This window comes from Eptesicus fuscus, chromosome 6, assembly GCF_027574615.1.
Source record: "Eptesicus fuscus isolate TK198812 chromosome 6, DD_ASM_mEF_20220401, whole genome shotgun sequence".
In the NCBI taxonomy this organism is placed as follows: Eukaryota; Metazoa; Chordata; class Mammalia; order Chiroptera; family Vespertilionidae; genus Eptesicus; species Eptesicus fuscus.
In genome coordinates this window covers 15,905,742-15,927,254 of record NC_072478.1, presented here as the reverse complement: position 1 = coordinate 15,927,254, position 21,513 = coordinate 15,905,742, and the positions used below count along the sequence as shown (strand labels likewise).

The 21,513-nt window shown below is 48.4% G+C and overlaps 1 protein-coding gene across 6 annotated transcripts in view; it reads left to right on the top strand.

Moving 5' to 3' along the window:
* GATAD2A (GATA zinc finger domain containing 2A) overlaps positions 1-21,513 on the top strand; it is a 112,609-nt gene that overhangs the window by 57,298 nt on the left and 33,798 nt on the right. For 5 of the 6 annotated variants that reach the window (XM_028132396.2, XM_054717237.1, XM_028132397.2 and 2 more), the window contains one exon: positions 17,692-17,957. In XM_028132396.2, coding sequence (XP_027988197.1) covers positions 17,698-17,957 — 260 coding nt within the window. In that variant the 5' untranslated portion in view covers positions 17,692-17,697. The remainder of the gene's footprint in view (positions 1-17,691; positions 17,958-21,513) is intronic. The other variant, XM_008156353.3, reaches the window with a different exon arrangement.

Here is a 21,513-nt window from a genome sequence, read left to right as displayed (position 1 = left end):
AAAAAACAAACAAACAAACAAAAAACCTGCAACCTTTTGGTGTACGGGGCGATGCTCCAACCAGCTGAGCCACTAGGCCACGGCCCCTGACACTAGACTCTTATCAGATACATGGTTTGTACGTATTTCCTCTTTTTTAAAAAAAATATATTTTATTGATTTTTTACAGAGAGGAAGGGAGAGGGATAGAGAGCCAGAAACATCGATGAGAGAGAAACATCGACCAGCTGCCTCCTGCACACCCCCCACTGGGGATGTGTCCGCAACCAATGTACATGCCCTTGACTGGAATCGAACCTGGGACCCCTCAGTCCACAGGCCTACGCTCTATCCACTGAGCCAAACCGGTTTCGGCTGTACATATTTCCTCTTATTCTGAGGGTTGTTTTTCACTTTCTTTGTAGTGTCAGTGTCCTTTGCAACAAGTATTTGAATTTTGATGAAATCCAATTTAACTTTTTCCTTGTGTTGATATTGTGCTTTTGATGTCATATTTAAGAATCTGTTGCCAAATTCAAGGTAATGATTTACCCTTTTGTATTTTCTTCTCTAAGAATTTTATACTAAATTTAGTATTTCATATTTAAGTCTTAGTCCATTTTGGGTTAATTATAATACATGGTGTGAAGTAGGGTTTTGTTTGTTTTTTATCATTTTTTTCTATTGGTATGAAGACATTTTGGCTTATTTAACTAGGAATAGAAGGGCCATAGCTGGAAGTTCTGATTCTGAAAGTACTTTTTCTCATCTGCCCCTCCCTCCAGCCCCCATCTTTTTAACAAATATGTATTGAGCACCATTCTCTTGTGGGCCCCGAGATGGTAGCACTGAACAGAGAGGTGTTCTCTGTTCTTGTTGGGGATGGGGGACACAGAAACAGATAAGTAAATAGAATGTCAAGTGGTGATGTAGTGGGAAAAGGGGTAGAGACCCATCAAGGGGCATGTGTGGAGGGGAGAGTCATCTCATTTTGCTGTCTCAGCTGAGACCTGAGAAAGAAAGTTTGTGCAGAGACTGGTGGGGAGAAGCCTTCCAGGTAGAGGGAACAGGAAGTGTGCAGAGGCCCTGGGGTTGGAGTGAACTTGGCTGTCAGAGGAGCAGCCAGGGCGTAACTGTGGCCAGAGCTGAGAGAATGGAGTTGGGGATTGAGAGGGAGCGGTATGGTGGGAGATGAGGTCAGAGAGGCCGATAGGATCTCAAGGCTGAGTTGGGGCCTTTTACTTTTAGTAGCATGTTTTACAAAAGGACCACTAATGTGATACCCTCTAGCTGAGCTCGGCAATTTCCTGGAGGTTGGTACAGGTATCCAAAATCAGCACAGCTCCTGCCTAATGGGAAGATTTCCACTTAGAGAGAAGAGGTGAGGTTTCTGTTCCAGCTCTTACAGTGCAGAAAGTGCTGTGAGAACTGTTTCTTAGGCCCATGGGCTTCATTGAGACCAAAAACTTGCTTTAGTCCTAAAAGTAGCTTTCCCTGCTGGCTCCAATTCTCCTGGGGCAGCTGAGAGCCCTGACACCAAAAAAGGACGTGTGTGGAGGGGGAGCTTGACAAAGGAAGCCCAGGCAAGGCCTCTGGGCAGTTGAGTTACAACATTGCTGGGCTTCCTGATGAAAATGGCAACAGATGCATACCTGTACCCTCCTCTACATTCATATCTCTTCCTTGGAACGGAGAAGGCCTTTATGGCTCTTCTTGGAATTTTCTGTGCAAAACCTCCCTGCCATGTCTGGCCACAGGCCTCAAATGAAGCTGGTGGCTAGGGCTGCATCTCCGCTGGGCCCTGAGGGAGTCTGCCCTGAAAGGGTTAGAGCCTCCCATTTTGTGATGTGACACCGATGGCACATTGCAATGTTGTGGAAATGGCAGACGTAACCCTTTGTGGGCTGCAAGGCTCATAGCCTAGGAAGCAGCTGGGAGGGGACAGAGGGCTGGTCTTTTCCCATGGGTGGGAAATTCCACCAGCTAGCTCTCACAGTGACATTCTGCACCAGGATCATTCCTGGTCACCATTTCCCTGTAGACATTTAATATTACTCAGGTTCCCTTTTACAGGTGGCACCTTTGTTTCTGTGTTGTCTGCTCCTCCAGCAGCATCTGTTTTCTCCCTCTGGGGATGCAGGGTAGGGATTTGACCACAGCCCAGCTGGGGTCGGAAGCTCAGATGGCCACCTGGAAGTGGCCCCAAGTGGGGGCGGCATGGGGTGCTTACTGAGCACCTCTGAGATGACAAACGCTATAGCTAAGTCCTTATCTCCAGTGTGAGCCTGGGGGGAGCTAATGACATTTTAAAGACACTTGCTAGCGGCCTCTCCCCCTCTTAACATGTGATCAGTATAAGTGCGCTTTCTTTTACCGAGTGCCACAACTTAGAGGTGAAGACAGGCTTTTGTCTCATGTCACTGGGAAGGGCGCTCAGAGGCCAATGTATTGGGCTACACTGCAAACGGAGCTGAGTGGGATCCAGGTGGCTTGTGTAGTCAGTGTTCCCTGAGAAGAAGATAAAAGCATACCTCTGTACTCTATCCCAGGAAGAGCTACTCTTCCTCCAGTTTTTTCTACCATGGCTCCAGGGAGGGAGGTTGGACTGTCCCAGGATGAGTTTGGGCAGCCAGGTACACCATCACAGGACTGGTGGTTACTATGGCACGAGCCTCACCAAGGGTAGTGACATAAGGTTTCCTGGAGATTACTTGTCTTGAAACTGGCTTTGTTCCCACACACTGCTGGGGTGAGATGCTCCTGGTGTTTTCTCCACTGTGCAGTCTGTATGGAATTTGTATTGAAGAATCTGAAGAGGTTTTTCTCTTTCTCTTTTTATTTTTGTTTTTTATTTTTATTGATTTCAGGGAGGAAGAGAGAGAGATAGAAACATCAATGATGATGATGAGAGAATCATTGATCAGCTGCCTCCTGCACACCCCCTACTTGGGATTGAGCTGGCAACCTGGGCATGTGCCCTCACCAGGAATGGAACCATGAGGTCGACGCTCAACCACTGAGCTACACCAGCTGGTGTAGTCAGTGTTGTTCCCTGTTTTCTTCCCTTCAAAACAGACAATCTCCTCTGAAAATGTTGATGGTCACTACATGAGTATGTTAAATTGCTCTCCAGGTTAATTTTGTTAAGTAGATTTTTAATTCAGGGGCATTATTTACAAGTCTTCCACCTTAAAAAACAAACAGATTGTAAAGAGTGTTTATTTGTAAATGTGAATGCCGGAGGTGCTGTCTTTTTTTTTTTTTTTTTTTTTTTTTACTTCAGTCTTAATGGCCTGCATTACTGGGTGTTTCTTAAACCTAGGACAGAAGGTGACCAGGATAATATGGATGTCTTGGTCTGACTGTACCTTGGGTATGACTTCCCTCAACCCCCATCCCTGTGGTGATGGGCTTATATTTTGACTAGAGGCCCGGTGCACGGCATTCGTGCACTGGGGGGGGCGGGGAGGGTCCCTCATCCTGGCCTGCACCCTCTCGCAGTCCGGGACCCCTTGAGGGGATTTCCACCAAGGGATCCTTAGCGCTGCCATGGAGGTGGGAGAGGCTCCCGCCACCACCACTGCGCTCACCAGCTGTGAGCCTGGCTCAGGGCTTCTGGCTGAGCAGCGATCCCCCTGTGAGGCGCACTGACCACCAGGGAGCAGCTCCTGCGTTGAATATCTGCCCCCCTGGTGGTCAGTGCACTTCATAGCAACCAGTCGCTCTGCTGTTCGGTCAATTTGCATATTAGGCTTTTATTATATAGGACTAGAGGCCCAATGCACAAAATTCGTTCAAGAGTAGGCCTTCCTTCCCTCAGCTGCCAGCACCAGCTTCCCTCTGGCACCCGAGACCTGGGCTTCCTTCACAACCCTGGCTTCGTCTGGTCTAATTAGCATATTACACTTTTATTGTTATAGATGGCTCATCAGCATTTCAGATGGAGTGCAGTGTTTGGGTACACCTGGTATGTTAGAAGTGCATCTTTGAGGGAGGAGGCTGAGCTGCTCCTGAATTTATTTAACCTTCGTTTTTGACTCCTGCTTCTGAGCTGAGTACCACACTTGAAAGTGGTCTCGCTTACTGGAAGGATTAAGTAGAGAGCACCTGTGGGGGCTGGGGACAGAGAGGTGCCCTGAGTAGCACACTAGCTTTCAGAAGGACTTATTTTTATTTTTTTAAAATATATTTTATTGATTTTTTACAGAGAGGAAGAGAGAGGGATAGTTAGAAACATTGATGAGAGAGAAACATTGATCAGCTGCCTCTTGCACACCCCCTACTGGGGATGTGCCCGCAACCAAGGTACATGCCCTTGACCGGAATCGAACCTGGGACCCTTGAGTCCGCAGGCCGACGCTCTATCCACTGAGCCAAACTGGTTTCGGCTAGAAGGACTTATTTGATAGAGTGACTGGAGGCACTTCATTTAAGTTGTGTGCATACACTAGTCTTTTTGGAGTGTGCTCTGTGTCATCTCACAGCTCTCAGTGTTCTCCTCCTCTGTCCTTTAGGACCCAGTGAAAGGTTTCCAGTTCTCCTCACTCACAGGCTTATGGCCAGTCAGGACCCCAGTCCCTGGACTTCTTAATTCTTAAGAGCACCTGGAGCCCAGGAAAGCCCATGGGAGAACTGGTCATCACTATTAGCCTCTCACAATGAATACAAGTAGGTTGTGGCTTCTCTATAACAGGGGTGTTTTATCCTTCGAAGCAACCTCATTCCATTTAAAAAACAGTTGTTAAAACTTTTGTTCAAGGATCCTTTTATTTGGTTTCATTTTCTTGGAGATGGGTTTTCATGTGCCAATATATTTCTGCCACTTGACCTTTTCTGCTACCATTTCTTCCCTCTTTTCTCTCTACAAATTCAAATTCTATTCTTCCCTTCTTCCTCTAAACCAGCAGGTGGACTCATTTTCTGGTGTAATAAAATGGTGATTGGCATACATATCTCACAGCCCTTACTGGGTCTCTGCTCCCATGAAGGCAGGGACCCTGAGCTGCTGTTCTAGCTGTCCACAAGGAGATGCCCTAAGGTCACTGGCTCTTTGGAGGTCACCATTGGGCAAAGGGTCAGTATTTTTCAGGAACCCATTGGTGTTCTTATCCTGCTGGGCCAGGTGGGCCATGAACTTGGAAATGGGGTGTCCCAGACCCTGAATAACAGGCATCTTGTGCTGCAGAAGTTCCCTTCTTGGTTCACCCATCACTCAGATAAACAACAGCAAAACTTCTTTGCCTTTTCTGGAAGCTTAAATTACCTTGTGCATGAATGAAGTCGTAGAAATGAGTGTGGTTGCAGTGCAAGTGATTTCAAAACTCTGCTGCTCCAGCCAGGTGCAAAATTATTTGCTTGTTAAAGTGATGGAGATGCACAGGGATCCATGCCAGACTCTGCAGGGCTCTGGGCTCCTTCAAGTGCTTTAGAAGTTGGTGATCCTGGCCTCTGTGTCTAATCTCATGTTCATACTTAGTTTTCCTCCTTATTGAGACAGGTGGATCTGGAGCTAAGTGGACACTAGTCACCCATAAGAACTGCTATTCTTTGTTCAGAAGATAAGACCCTTTTGCTGTGGCCAGGTAGCTCAGTTTGGTTAGAGTGTCCTGATGCGCCAAGGTTGTTGGTGTGCCAAGGTTGCTGGTCGAACCCCAGTCAGGGTACATAAAAGAAACAACCAATGAATGCATAAATAAGTGGAACAACAAATTGATGTCTCTCTCTCTCTCTCTCTCTCTCTCTCTCTCTCTCTCTCTCTCTCTCCCCCTCCTCCCTTCCTCTCTCTAAAATCAGTAAATTTTTTAAAAATAAAAACACGAAAAAAAGACCTTTTCTGAGCTAATTGGGCAAGATTCAGAAGTGAGAGAAGGGAATGAAAACTGAATGTGTGAGTGCTGTGCATGCATGTGTGGGTGCATGTATCTGTGAGCATGCATGAGTATGAGTTCACAAGTGTGTCTGTCTGTGTGTGTTGTGCGTGATTGCTTGGTGTTCACCTAGCCTGGTGTGCTGTACCTTTGGGGAGCAGGGAGGTGTCTGTCAATGACCCAATTTCTTGTGTTTGTCCTATGTCAGTAGGTGTCCACTGAGTGGGATCAGTTGCTTCCAAGTTTGTGTGCCATGTTTCTTGTACCCTTTCCTCTCTACTCACTGGCCTTGGCCTCCTCAGAACCTGGAGACCTATGACCATGGCTGTTGGAGGCTGACCATGATATTGCCCACCTTGTGAGAAGCCTTTTTTGGAGGCTTGTGAATTGATAATTGCCCACCTTGTGAAGCAGCTGAGGCCCTTCAGCAGGACAAGAAAATTTCTTTGTCACATGTCTCATTTTTGTAAAGTGGCTGCCCACTTAGTGGGCTACATTGGCTTCTTTTAACAGGCAGAAGGCTCAGAAAATCTGTATCAAGTCCCCAGGTTCAAGGAGCCTCAGTAAGACCGACAGGACATCACCAGTTGGTGATGTGCCCACCAGTCAGACCTATTGTTAACGTAAAGGTTAGCAGAATTGTAGGACCGAGGTGCTGACCAGCTGGAGGCTGAGCCCCAGGCAGGTCCTCAACGCTCTCCTGCTGTCTCTTGGCTGGGCTATGGAGCTGCAGCCACAGGCAGAATGCACTGGGTGCAAATCGTGATTGTTTAGAGATCTCCATCAATCTGTGGTACAGGGCTATGATGGTGCTGCCTTGTTGCCCTGGAATGGGATAGTTAGGGCAATTTGGTGTGGACCTGCATCCTCCTAGAATGGTTACCCCTTTCACACCAGGTAAAGCACCCTTCTCAGAGTTTCCCTAGCACAAATGACCCCTTTCTCCCCAGCCCTCAAGTTACCGGGAGAAGTGGGGCTTTGCAGGATCTTTAGTGACTCAGCCCCAGTATGCTTGATTCACACTTTCCATACCTGCTTTAATTTCTCTCAGTGAGGCTTCTCCTGCCCTCCCACACTGGGCACTTCACCCATCAGGTTCTCTTCTCAGTCCCTGTGCTTCTCCTTAGAGCTTTGGCACGTGTGGTGAGGAACTGCTTCTTTCTGTAACTGGGTTAAAGTTTCATCTGCTGCAGTAATTGAGTTTATAGCTTGTAATTTCCTTCTGCAAGGCACCTATTTATCTTGAGAGTGTGTAGGGCTTTTAGGATGGTATAAAATTGACCGGTAGTGAGACAGGCTGACCCTGCAGTGAGCAGTGTACACTAGGCACTTTTTGAAACCAAATTTCTTCTGATTTGTCAAAAGGGTTACCATGAGTCGTGGGCTCAGATTGAATTTACATGTTCAAGTCCTTCTTTTGAAACATATTTTTCTCTGTAGTTCTGCTATAATGCTTGTTTTGGAAAAGCAGATTTATTTCAACACTATTGATATATTATGGCACAGTTGAAACATAGCACACATGTTGTATTTGGTTATGCGTGTGATTTTGTCTAGGAGAAATGCTAAATTAGCTGGTGGCCTGTTTTGATAAATAAAGTTTGACCAGGGCACAGCTATGCCCATTTGAGGACATATTGTCACAGCTGAATAATCGGGACAGAGATGGAATGGCCCAAAGAGCTGGAAATATTTACTGTGTTCCTTTAACCTGTACCAGAAGAATCCAGAATATTGTTCCCAGTCAAAAGAGTACCTGCTGGTACACAGAATCAAAATGCACACACCTCAGATGCACCAATCCCCCTCAGGTCACACTCTTCTTCTGTCTGGAGTCAGATAGCCTCCTGCCAGCTTGTCACAGTAACTCAGAAACTGCAGCCCCCAACCCCATTCTACTGCTGTCATAGCACACACACTCAGGTCTTCCCCAGGGGAGGCATCAGGCTTCAGGTAGCATTTATGTATTTCTTGGCTGTTTTAACATGCCGCCATTTAAAAATCAGGTTCTTGTCTCTTCTTATGTGACTGATGGTGATTTGGATTGCTGTGTACCTAACCCCATTGTTCCCATAAGGCCTATGTTTCTTCTGCATGATTTTGCAACACATGACGGTTGTTAAAAATGCATCTATTGTGCTCCAGCAGAACTTACTGTACTTTGAAAGCAAACAGCAAAAGGTATGGTCTCACTTATGACACTCTATAAGGCTGTAATCACTTAGTATTTGTGGTGAGAGGTGAAGCCCACTCCCCTTGCAAGGAGGTACCAGTGTCCTTTGGAAACATTGAGTCTGACTGGTGGTTAATGGGATGTTTCTATGGACATTGCCTGGAGGAGCATGGCCTTTAGTACCCAGCACTGTCCCACCCACTTTCTGTGTGACCTCCACCTGCCTCAGTTTCCCCACTGTAAAACGGGGACTGATAACAGCACTCACCTTGCAGAAGGTTGTGAGGATCATCTAAAGTGTCTGGTCCAGGCACCCTGCTTTCTGAGCTCTCTCTGTAAAACATTCAATTGTTCATCAGATGTTTGCTGTGCATCTGCTGTGTGGCCAGTACTTTTCTAGGACTGGGGACCAGGAACATTGATGCTGACATCCTGCTGCCCGTTACCCTGGTGGGTGGTAATAATATCTGATTATGGGGATGGAGGGCTCAGACCTTCCCATGGAGGGCAAATCTTAATTCTCTCAGGCATGGCTGCCCTTGCAGGCATTTCAGGATGGCTGTTCCATCCTCCTCACTGGCGTGTGCATTATTTTAGTCCCTCCATGTGATTGTCACTCCAGATGAAATCGAACTAGCCTATCTAATAAAAGAGTAATATGCAAATTAACCATCACTCTGCTACACCCATCAGCCACGCCCACCAGCCAATCAGGAGTGAGTGTGCTAATTAACCCAACCAAGATGGCTGTGGCCACAGAGAGAGCAGGAGGCTTGGGTTTCCCTGGTGATGGAGGAAGCCAAGCTTTCTGCACACCCAGGCCGGCCCAGGCCTCCACTTAAGGCTACAAAGTTTCAATTATAGAAGATACAAAAAATCCCAACAGAAATGGCGGCAGCCACGGAGCTGGAGAGAGCAGGAGGCTAGGGTTGCCCCTGGCGATGGAGGAAGCCAAGCTTCTGCAGCTCTGGCCTGCTTTGACCTCCGCTTAAGGCTACAAAGTTTCAATTATAGAAGATAAATAAATCCCAGATACCAGGGCCTCTACTTGGGTCGCCAGGGGGCGTGGCCGGACTGCAAACTGCCACAGGCCCCTCGCCCAGGCCGCCCCACGTCCCAAGGGAACCCCCACCCTGATGCGGGACACCCTTCAGGGCAAACCAGCTGGCCCCCACCCATGTACCAGGCCTCTATCTAATAAAAGAGTAATATGCAGATTGACCATCACTCCAACACACAAGATGGCTGCCCCCATGTGGTCAAAGATCCTGCCCCCATGTGGACACAAGATGTGCACAACAAGATGGCCAGTAGGGGAGGGCAATTGGGAGGGACCAGGCCTGCAAGGGAGGGCAGTTGGGGGCAATCAAGCCTGAAGGCGAGGGCAGTTAGGGGTGACCAGGCTGGCAGAGGAGGGAAGTTGGGGGCAAACATGCTGGCAGGGGAGCAGTTAGACATCAATCAGGCAGGCAAGGGAGTGGTTAGGGGGTGATCAGGCTGGCAGGCAGAAGCACTTAGGGGCAATCAGGAAGGCAGGCAGGCGAGCAGTTGGGAGCCAGCAGTCTTGGATTGTGAGAGGGATATCCCGGTGGAACCGTGCCTCAACGGGCAGTTGGACATCCCTCAAGGGGTCCCAGATTGGAGAGGGTGCAGGCTGGGCTGAGGGACTCACCCCCCTTCCGCCCCCGTGCATGAATTTCATGCACCGGGCCTCTAGTTTAAACATAATTAACAAAAGGCCTTTACACCATATAGTGGAATGGTTCACAGTGGGCAGCTTGTGAGAATGCCAGGTAGAAATAGGAGTGCAGAACTGGGTTCCAGGCCCAAATCCTTAGCCCATCTAGACTTGGATTTCCCCACCTTGTGGGGTGGCCTGTGCATCCCATTGTCAACATTCTGAGGCTCTGGGTGCTGTCACCCCCAGAGTGTGTGAGTGTGCTTCTCCCCAAAATTTTCTCAGTGTGTTTTTTGTTTTTTTTTAATATATATTTTATTAATTTTTTACAGAGAGGAAGGGATAGGGATAGAGAGTTAGAAACATTGATGAGAGAGAAACATCGATCAGCTGCCTCCTGTACACCCCCTACTGGGGATGTGCCTGCAACCAAGGTACATGCCCTTTATTGGAATCGAACCTGGGACCCTTGAGTCTGCAGGCCGACGCTCTATCCACTGAGTCAAACCAGTCAGGGCTTAGTCTGTGTTTTTGAAGGCTCAGGAAGCTCTTAGCCAGGTATCTGGACCTGTGGCCCTCCTGATGATGTAAAGGAAAGAAAAGGCCATATTTCTGGAGTATCTTTTCAGACCACTAAGGGTTAAGATCCCATCTTCATTCAGTGAGTAGTAAGATTTAGTTCTCCTTTTGAACAAACCTTTAGCATAGGACTTGCTGTGGCTGCCTTATTCTGTAACAGGCACCCTCCCTGTTCAGTAGCTTGGCCCATGCTGTTTCCCTATCTGGTCCATCTCCCCAGATTCCTGTTCCTACCTCAGCCTTAGTCTGTGGGTCTCCATCTCAGTATACTTGCCTTACAGTCAGAATGCAGGTGTTCTTAATGAAAGCACACAATTTGTTTGCTTTGTTTTGCCCCAGAGGGCAACCCAGGAAGCATACGCTTTATGAGACTTCATTTACAGAAATGTAGTTTAACTAAAATAACACATACTAAACCCATACTGTTTGCTCCACACTGAAAATGAAGATTAATGGCAAAAAGAACTTTCTGCCATGGAAGAGTTTAGCATGAGGAGAGATGAAGCCATTGAGTTGTGTGGAGGTTGTTGCCATAGACAGTCCTGGTGAGGGACTGTATGGAACATGGTCTCTGTCAGAGTGAGCCCACAATGACAGTGTGTCCTGATGGCCCCTTGGGACAACTAGTGGCCCAGGTAGAAGGTGTGCTGTGTGGATGAGCCGAGAGGGTTGTGTTTACTGCTTTGAGAGCGGGAGTCATTGTAATAAGTGACAGAGAAGGTGGACTTTTAAGCTGTTTTTTTCCTGAGGGAAAGTAGCAGCAGTGTCTCCTCTCAGCCCACTGAGGTTCTGTGTTCCTCTTGTGTTCTTGGTTCCGCCCATTTCGGGAGCCAGCCAAGTGTCTTCCCTTTATCATAGGCGCCCTCCTGGCCAAGGGCCATTGAGGACAGCACCTCCCTCCCTGCAGGGCCTTCTCCCCTTGCCCCACCCCCACTAACACTTGTGTCCTTTAGGTTCTCAGCCTCTGAAGGTGACAGTGTTATTTGATCTAGCTTTCCTTTTTATCTTTGTTTTCTTATAATACAAGACTGATAATACACAGTCACTGTTAAGAGACTATGATTTAATAGAGAAAGTGAAAGTTTCTTAATCCACTCTTCAGAAATGAGTGCTGTGAATTTAGCCCCATTTCTTTCAGTTTCAATTTTAGTAAACTTTCAATTTTTTTTCTGTAGATTATAAGCACTTTTAAACCGCGTGAATAGTATTATACTATTGTGCAATTTGATTTTCTCATTCAAGTTATTTCTAAAATCACTGTGTCTTTTCACATAGCATGCCTGTGAGGTATGGATGGGGAAACAGGCTCAGAGTGACAAGGTCCCCGCCCCCCCCCCCGCCCCCCCAGTTGCTCCCTGAGATTCTGCCTCTTCTCTGCTGTATCCAGCGGTGCAGACTAGCTGTCGATCATCTTTGTGTTTCCCAAGTTAAATTACATTCCTGTACTCAGCTTTATTAGACCTTGACATAGTTTAAAACTCGAGAGCTGACTTTTTGGTGTGAGTTCCTTCCAGAACACAACCACTGCATCTCTGCTATGTTACTCAGAGATAGGTGTCAGGAAGTGGTTCAGACCTGGAGCAGATTAGGGCCTGTTCTGGAAGGGAAGACCAAAGTGCAACTTAGCTATTCTCCCCTGACCCCTCCCTAGTGCCTGTGTTCGACTCTCAAGAACATGGGGAGCCTGTGGAGGGTGTGCAGACCAAGACTCAGCTTTGGAAGCTTCCTCAGGCTGCTGAGTTGGGGAGGGTGGATGGAGGTCCTGGGTCTAAGCAGGAGACAAGGGAGGCCATGCGAAGAGAGGTGGCACAGCCCCAATCCCAAGATCGCTAGGGTGCAGAAACCCACCTGTGCTGTGTGTTGAGACTCTAGAGCTTGGCCAGTGGCTGGTAAGTTAGCATCTGGATCCCATCGTCCCATCCTAGCATCCATTGCTTCACAGGCCCTTCCTGACAGGAAGGGTGCCCTACACTACCCTGAGGACAGTAGCTGCCCCATGTGCAGGCCTTCACCTAGCAGATGCTCCTCAGCTTGTGTGGGTCTGGTAGACAGCTCATGCTCAGCATGTCCAAAGTACCTCCACTCCTAACCTTCTTTTCCCAGAACTGCTCCTTCCCTATCTCAGAAAACCAATTTCTTCTTTCCAGTTTCTCAGGAAAAAAACAACAAAACAGAGCAACCTTCTCTTGCCTCTTGTGCAGCTGTTGACATGTTGTGATGTTCTTATCCTCTAAAGCAGCGGTTGCCAAACTTTCGGACCACCGATTGGCAACCACTGCTCTAAAGTCCAGTCCAGCATATGATCATCTCCCTACCACTCGGTCCCCTTCCTGTCCTGGGCCACAAGATACAGAAGCCCCCAGCCTATCCCCAAATCAGCCAGATGATCCTTTAGAACAAATTATATCTCCCTGTGCTTCCCCTGAGATCAGTCCAACTCAGCACCCTCTTTCCCCCAGCTTCTCATGCAAACTCCCTTCCCTGGGCTCTGGAAAAAGCACCCCAAGTCTACTTTTTAGCTCATTAGCTCTGTCACTTCTCCCAAGCACATATTACTAAGCCTTGCTTTCCTGGTTTATGAAACAAGAGTATTACTCTAGCCGAAACCGGTTTGGCTCAGTGGATAGAGCGTCGGTCTGCGGACTGAAGGGTCCCAGGTTCGATTCCGGTCAAGGGCATGTACATTGGTTGCGGGCACATCCTCGGTAGGGGGTGTGCAAGAGGCAGCTGGTCGATGTTTCTCTCTCATCGATGTTTCTAGCTCTATATCCCTCTCCTTTCCTCTCTGTAAAAAATCAATAAAATATATTAAAAAAAAAAAAAGAGTATTACTCTAGTAATCTTGCTGGTATGTTAGTAACAGAGTAGTGTAAATAGTCCAGATAGTATTAATGATAATGCCTCAGAGTTATGGCTCTATGGCTTATGTCTATTTCCTTTTTTTTTTTTTTTTTATATATTTCTTTATTGATTTCAGAGAGGAAGAGAAGAGAGAGATAGAAACATCAATGATGAGAGAATCATTGATTGGCTGCCTCCTGCATGCCCCCTACTGGGGATCAAGCCCGCAACCCAGGCATGTGCCCTTGGCCGGAATCGAACCTGGGACCCTTCAGTCCGCAGGCCAACGCTCTATCCACTGAGCCAAGCTGGCTAGGGCTCTTTTTTTTTTTTTTATAAATCTTTATTGTTCAGATTATTACAATTGTTTCTCCTTTTTTCCCCCCATATCTCCCCCACCACCCAGTTCCCACCCCCCTCTCTGCCCTTACCTCCCCCCCGTTGTCCTTATCCATAGGTGTATGATTTTTGTCCAGTCTCTTCCCATACCCCCCACACAGACACCCCTTTCCCCCTGAGAATTATCAATCCACTCCCATTCTGTGCCTCTGATTCTATTATGTTCACCAGTTTATTCTGTTCCTCAGATTTTTAGGATCACTTGTTGATAGATATGTATTTGTTGTTCATAATTTTTATCTTTACTTTTTTCTTCTTTTTCCTCTTTTTAAAGAATACCTTTCAGCATTTCATATAATACTGGTTTGGTGGTGATGAACTCCTTTAGCTTTTTCTTATCTGTGAAGTTCTTTATCTGCCCTTCAATTCTGAATGATAACTTTGCTGGGTAGAGTAGTCTTGGTTGTAGGTTCTTGCTATTCATCACTTTGAATATTTCTTGCCACTCCCGTCTGGCCTGCATAGTTTCTGTTGAGAAATCAGCTGACAGTCATATGGGTGCTCCCTTGTAGGTAACTAACTGTTTTTCTCTTGCTGCTTGTAAGATTCTCTCTTTGTCTTTTGCCCTTGGCATTTTAATTAATGATGTGTCTTGGTGTGGTCTTTTTTTTTTTTTTTTTTTTTACTGGCCTGTGTGCCTGACCTATGCCACTTACTTTCTGTTGGTCTCCCGTTAGTCCTGTTTAAAAATTCTGGTTTCTGCCACACCATAATTCACCCTTTGGAGTTGTTTTAAAACAGGTTTTCCTCCTGAGGTTCTCAGACCAATGGGATGGTGGGATTTTACTAAAATAAAGCAGCTTTCGGTAGAGGCAGTTGAAATTTGCATCTGACCCAAATCCCTATGTCAGCATTGTGCCCTGTACTTAGTGGCCCCATCATCCTGAGTTCAGTCTGTGCTATGCCTTTGTAGCCTCTAATGTGGCTGAAACCTGCCCAGGAAGACCTGGGCTGTGTCCTGCCACCTCCCGCTGGCCCAGGACAGGACTCATCAGAGTAAGGTTGTGTCTGGAGTGTGAGGAGAAGGGGTTGAGGCCACCTAGCTTCCAGCCGTTCCCTATGTAGCAAGCAGCCTATGCTTCAGGCAGCAGCCAGCACAGAATCCCACCAAGAGGGGGTGTTCTTTGTGGGCCCCGCATTTCCTGGATGAATGGGCCTGTGGTGAAACTTCTGCAGTTCTTGCTGCCCCTCTATTTTCCTTTCCTCGCTCTCCAGGAATTCTGAAGCTGATTAGAATTTGCCAGCTGGGACAATCCAGCCTCTTCACCTCCACTTTAGAAAATACCTCCTCACTGCTTTTTGCAGAAATCTGCAGTCACGCTTCATTCCACAAGGAGGGTTTCTTCCTGAAACTTTGTCGCCATCCCTGGGTCTGTGCCTGCAGGGCTGTGGCTGCCAGCCCTGATGTGCTGGGGCATTGTCCTTTCCCCTTGAGAGGAGCAGCAGCTACTTACCAGCACCTGCCCTGCCCTGCCCAGGAGTGAGGCCAGGGGCCAGGGATTGGCCAAAGCAAGCCCCATCCGGCCCTACGGCAACTTCCTGGCTGTGTAGGAGGCATCATCCCCCACTTGCAGGCCCTGCTCCCTCCAGCTGTGGTTGTCCTTCCTGTGGTGGGGGAGGGTTTCAGCATGTCCCTCCAGAGTGGCCTGTCAGAGGCACAGTCCAGGCCCTTGGTTCTGGGCCTGGGTTGGCAGCATTTCAGCCCCTGGGCTGCAGAATGAGTTGCCCTGACACAGCATAAGCTGATGGATTCCTGGGCCCTACCGGGGCTGGAGGGAGTGGCCCTGTGGGTGTGAGGCTCTGCTCTGGCACCTCATGATCTGTTTGTTTTACACCAGTGATGATGAAGTGAGGCCACTTGGCACCACCACACCAGTCTGGTCACCTGGCACACAGCAATCTTGTTGCCTGTCCCTTTATCTGTGGGCAGATTGGAGGAACAATTTCACACAGGTTCTGGGGTTCATATGAGCTTCATAGATAAGATCTCGGGACTTATGCTGTGGGGAGCCCCTCTGGGCTGGAGCAGAGGTGGAATGGGGAAGCATGGATGCTCTGAGTGCAGGATTAGGGGACACAGAGTTATGCAGTAGGAATATGTTCTTGTCTACCTGGGATACCCTTCATCCCCAGTGGGTACCAGGCCAGAATGGGAACTTCTCCCTCAGGGGCAGAATTTCCTTGGATTCCAGTGGGGTCCCTCCTTGTCTGAGATCCTGGTATCCCCTCATCTTCTATCCAGACAGGCTTCTCCTCAGTCTTGGGGGCACACATACCTGCCAGCCAAGGTGGCCTCAGAATTGCGCCTCTTGTTCCAATTTTCAGATGTTTGAGGAACTTCTGTTTCAGGTTGTGCCCAAAGGAAAAATGATTCACCCTTCCCACACTGACAGATACTCAGGACAATGACTTGTGGAGAGACAGGATGGACAGACTCTGTGAGCAGGCTGATGGGGTTTGTGGTCAGGGCATGTTGGAAAAAGAAACCTAGCACTTTAGACTAAGAGGCAAATGGGAACACTCCTCGCTTCCCTGTGGGATAGTGAGGAGATTACAGGGAGGTGGATGAGGGAATGGAGAGATCTGGGCAAGAGCAGAGGGATGGGGGTTGTATAGGGGCGGCTGAAGCTGAGCAGTTGCTACAGGATTGACTGAAGGCGCAGGCTGGGATGACAAGGAGGGGTTGGGGGCAGATGGAGGCTGAGCCATAACCAGTAGCCCTGCCCTCCATCTAGATGGAGTGGGGAGCACTTTGGGGGTGACATGGCCATGGGGAGACCTGCTCTGTTCAACCCTTCGGACTGACTGTAAAAGCAGATGTCAGTGCCATGGTGGTCTAATACATGTGCAGAGGGAGGAGCAAGAAGCAGCTGTCCTTTCCTTCCTTTCAGTCTGTAAGTCCACAGTAGAACCCGTTGGGGCAGGGCCTCCTTTAAGGATGCTGTAACTGAGTCAGCTCTGGAACGTGTCCCATATATGATGATTTGGCCCCTTGGTTGCTTTGTGCTGTCCCCAGCCTCCCAGAAGGTGGGCTTCAGGACTGGGTCTACCCAGCCCTGTCCAGAACAGGCCTCCTGGTGAGGAAACTGAGGTGCTGGGAGGCCTTGCATGTAGGCATACCACAGGTGTGAATTGGGGCTTTGAGAGGTTCACAGGTGTACTCCTCCCCCTGGCCAGGTATTGGTAGACATGGCTCCTGACTGTCCTGAAGAGAACAGGCACTTTGGGAATTCTGCTTTAGCCTAGCAGCTGAATTCCTTTCTGACCCCTGGTGAACTCTCACTGTCTTGTTTCTGGTGTCCTGCCCTGTTTGGAACATCGAGACTGGGCTCAGAGTGGCCCCTTTAATAGTGGGTGCCCGTGTCCCGGACTTAGCTATGGAATGCCTGCAGCCTCCCTGCAGACATCACTGCTTGTCCTCCCTCCTGTCTATGTGAGGGTTAACAGCACTTCAGCTTGTTGTCTGGAACCGGTTCAGACTAGTTTTCTAGAAAGTGCTTTGTCTCTCAGACTGAATCCTGGGAAGGGTCATGTGGAGCCCAGTGATGTCATGGGATCAGAAACTGACTCAGCTGTTTTATTCTTCTTTTCTTTCTTTATATCAAGATATGTGTGTGTTTCAGGTACAGGGCGCTGGCATGGTGGCGGGCTAGAATTCACTCTAAAGTTTACCTCATCAGCAGTCATAGGATTAAAAGTTACCCCCATTCTTTTATCCCCCTGAGGTGAGGGCCACCCTCACTGAAGGAGAAAAGTGTCAAGGGCCAGCCTGATTTTTTGCAGTGCAGGCCTGGACCTGGTAGTACCTTGCTCTTGGCACAGCATAGTCCCTTTCCTGGATTCCAGACCCCTAGGGAGTTCAGTTTTCTTCTATTTGCTTTGAGTCTGAAGCACCAAGAATTCTCCTTCTTTATGATAAAACAGCCTCCTTCCATTGTTTCTGTCCAGGTCCCTGAGGTTTCAGCTCCCCAGATGCCCCACCACTCCTGTCCCAGCCTTCCCAAGGGCAGTGAAGAAATGTCCTGGGCCCACTTTGTGGACCCTGTGTTTGTGTACCTACTTCTGTCACTGTCACATGGCCAGAAAAATACTACAAGCTGACACTGAAAAGTTACTAAGAAGGTAACAACTCCATTGTGCCAAGTTTAAATGTCTTATTTTCTCCTTCCCCAAAGTTCAGAATGACCGAAGAAGCATGCCGGACACGGAGTCAGAAACGAGCGCTTGAACAGGATCCAGCAGAGGAGGATGTGGAGAACAAGAAAATAAAAATGGAGAGAGGATTGTTGGCTTCAGATTTAAACACTGATGGAGACATGAGGGTGACACCCGAGCCAGGAGGCCCAGCCCCAGGATTGCTGAGCGGGGCTGAGTCGACAGCCATGGGCAGAGGCGAAGAGCAGACAGGTGATGGGCCTGTGGACATGCGCACCTCACAGAGGTGAGTAGGAGGGGAGGGGATGGGAATCAGGTCAGGACCAGATGTGAGAATGTGGGCTCAAGGCTCTACCAGTTCCTCAGCCTGCAGAAAGCAGGTTTTGGTGGGTTATCATGTAGATGGCCATGGAACCCAGCCCTGGCATCGTTGTGCCATCGTGGCGGAGAGACCTGGACATCAGTAGCATAGGGTATGGGTCTCATAGGAGGGGGAGTAGTATCCCCTGTCTGTTCTCCTGCTATTTGTTCAACTTGGTACTTTTGGTTTGTTGGAAAACTTGAATTTTTCATTTGGTCATGCCTTCCTGCTTTTCAGATATGAGGCTTAGGAAGCCGGGGATGCTATGCTCTGCCTGGATCATTTGGCTGCCGGCAGAGTCAGGAGCCCAGCCCAGGGTACCTCTCATACATGCCGCCGCTCCTCTTGGAGGAGGGACCACACCGAGGAGAGGTCTTCTGTGGTGTGCTCTCTTGGTTTCTCCTTAGTCGATACTGATTACTTCAAGAGTAACTTTCCTGATCTTCCACTTTTGTAAGGCTCTTAAGGAAAAAGCTTTGAAGAAATACGACTCAATGTACCACCCTATGTCCCCTCAGAAACCTTTTCTCCCTGTAAAGAAATTTAGGCCTAGCTCTGTTCCTGCTGTCATCCCCTCCCCAGAGAGCTCTGATGAGAGTAGTTCTCCAGAATGTTCATACCCAGATGTCTCATGATGTTTCACCTTGGACATGTGGGTGTGGCCATGGCGTCCCAGCCAGCTCTGCAGTCCCTCTGTGGTCTATCCCTTGTCTCCCTCGCTGCTTCCCTTGAAAACTCCCCTTCACATCTCTGCTCAAGTAGCGGTGGAGGGTAGGGAAGTAGAGAGCTGGGGAAGCTTGGGGCTCTTTGCCTTCTAGTGATTGTCAACTTATCCTCCAGCGGGGCCTCAGCCTGTGGTCTTGGTGTTAAATCCATTTTGGGCCCTAACCAGTTTGGCTCAGTGGATAAAGCGTCAGCCTGCGGACTGAAGGGTCCCAGGTTCGATTCTGGTCAAGGGTATGTACCTTAGTTGTGGGCACATCCCGCAACTAAGGTGTGCAGGAGGCAGCTGGTTGATGTTTCTCTCTCATCAATGTTTCTAACTCTCTATCCCTCTCCCTTCCTCTCTGTAAATAATAAAATATATTTTAAAAAAATAAATTTTAAAAAAATCCATTTTGGAACCCAGACTGTTGGCATCCTAAGGAGATCATCTGGCCTAGCACTTCTCATTGAAAATTCTTATCTCCTTGAGATAAATAAATGGGAAAATCCAATCTCCTCCTATTGGGAAAGTATCATAAGCTGGAGGGATAGTGTGTGCTTTGTGTTTCTGCTACCCAGAAAGGCCTTTTCTGTCTGGTTCTGCTTTCTGCAGCTCCTATTCTAAAGCCGAGGCCTCTTTTAAAGTTCCAGAAATAAAATTGTAACTCCCTTTTCTGTCTCTGACTTGGTTCTCAGCAATGTCTCAGATTGTGAGGATAAGGAGGAGCTTGTTGTTTGTGGAGATCTTTGGGTCCCTTGCATTCCTGAGCGCCTGATGTACATTTTTTCCTGTAATCACTATGCTCCCCTGCAGGGCAGGCCAGTGAATTGTGAGGGAGAGGTTAAGTTTGAATGAACTGGAACTCAAACTCAGGTCTTTCTGTTCCAAAGCCTGGGCAGCAGTTGGTCTCTGGGCCTCTTGGTCCCAGATTTTTCCCACTGCCCATTGGCTTCCAACCCAAGGGAACTTAGAGGGGATGACGTTTTCTGAAGTTGATGGGTATGGTATCTTTATAACATATAAAGGATGCAAAGGAGCAGGGGACAGAGATTAACCCAGGCACACAGGGCAGGGTCCTCCTTCAGGACTAGAGACACCCCAGGGCATGGTGAACCTGTGTGAGTGTGGGAAGAGCCCGGCTTTGGAGGTCAGCAAGAAGAGTGGGGGTCAAATCACACTCCCTGACTGATCTTGAGAGGTGATCTTCCCCTGTGCTTCTTTATTTGTAAAATGGTCAATAATCTCTGCCTTGCAGGTTGATGGGTGACAAATATGTACCCAGAATCAGCCCTGGTGTACGGCATGTGGTGAGGGAAAAAGTGTTAACAACAACTGCCCTTCAGTCTTAAGCTTCATTGAAAACAAGATGTCACATGTGGAGCAGTATCTCCCTGAGTTCCCACACAGAATGTTTTATCTAATTCTTAGAGAAATACAGTTGAGGGTTTTGACAGAATCATAAGATCAGGTTCAGCCCAGAGCCATTCTAAAACTGTAATTCATTCTGGAGTGAGTGGCCACAGTTTTTGTGTTAGATGCAGGCAGTCTTTGGATCCTCGTTGAGGGTATCTGGCTTCGGACATCCCCTTGGGAACACACACACACACACACACACACACACACACACACACTTGACCCCTGAACAGTGGAGTGGGGGTGGGGGGCGGCTAGGGACATCAGTCCCTTGCGCAACCCAAAAATTTGTGTATAACTTTTGACTCTCTCAACACTTAATTGTCCCTTGGTATCCAGTGGGTATTGGTTCTAGGATCCAGAATCCGAGGACGTGCAAACTAACAAATGTAAATCCAATTAATAATTGCATTAAGTGGGAATGGTCTAAATACCTGAATCAAAAGGCACAAATTGTCAAAGTAGAACAAAAAGCTTAATTATATGTTGTCTATAAGAAACACTTAGATCCTTAGGTAAAAGATGGGGAAATATATACCATAAGTAAACATAAGAAAGCTGGAGTGACCATATTTTATTAGATAAATAGACTTTAAGACAAGAGGGACATTTTATAACAATACATCAGGAAGATATAATCTACACTAATAAAAGAGAAACATGCAAATTGACCATCACACCACTACACCCATCAGCCAATCAGGAGCGAGTATGCAAATTAGTCCAACCAAGATGGCAGCAGCCTTGGAGCTGGAGCCAGCAGGAGGCTTGGGTTGTCCCCAGCGATGGAGGAAGCCAAGCTTCCCGCCTACCCTGGCCGGCCCTGGCAACCCAAGCTTCCAGCCAGCCCTGGCCTCCGCTCAAATCTACAACGTTTCAATTATAGAAGATAAATAAATCCCAGATACCTGCTTCCAGCTGACCCTGGCCTCCGCTCAAGGAGGCACTGCAAAGAAAAAAAGGAGGGTCTGGGAGCCTGGATCGTCGGGGGGAGGCGTGGCCAGCCTGAAAACAGCTCTCAGCTCCTCACCCAGACTGGCCACACTCCCATGGGGTGAGGGTCCCCGCAGGGGGGCTTGGCCAGCCTGCAAACAGTCATCAGCCCCTCACCCAGACTGGCCAGGCACCCCAGTGGGGACCCCCACCCTGAAGGGAGTGTGGCCAGCCTGAAAACAGCCCTCAGTCCCTCACCCCATCAGTGGGGGTCAGTTGGAAGTGATCAGGACAGTGTGGGGGGGCGCAGTTTGGAGAGAGCAGGCCAGCAGAGGGACAGTTGGGGGCGAGCATGCCAGTGGGGAGGGAAGATGGGGGCGAGCAGGCCAGCATGGGAGGGGCAGTTGGGGGTGAGCACACAGGCACAGG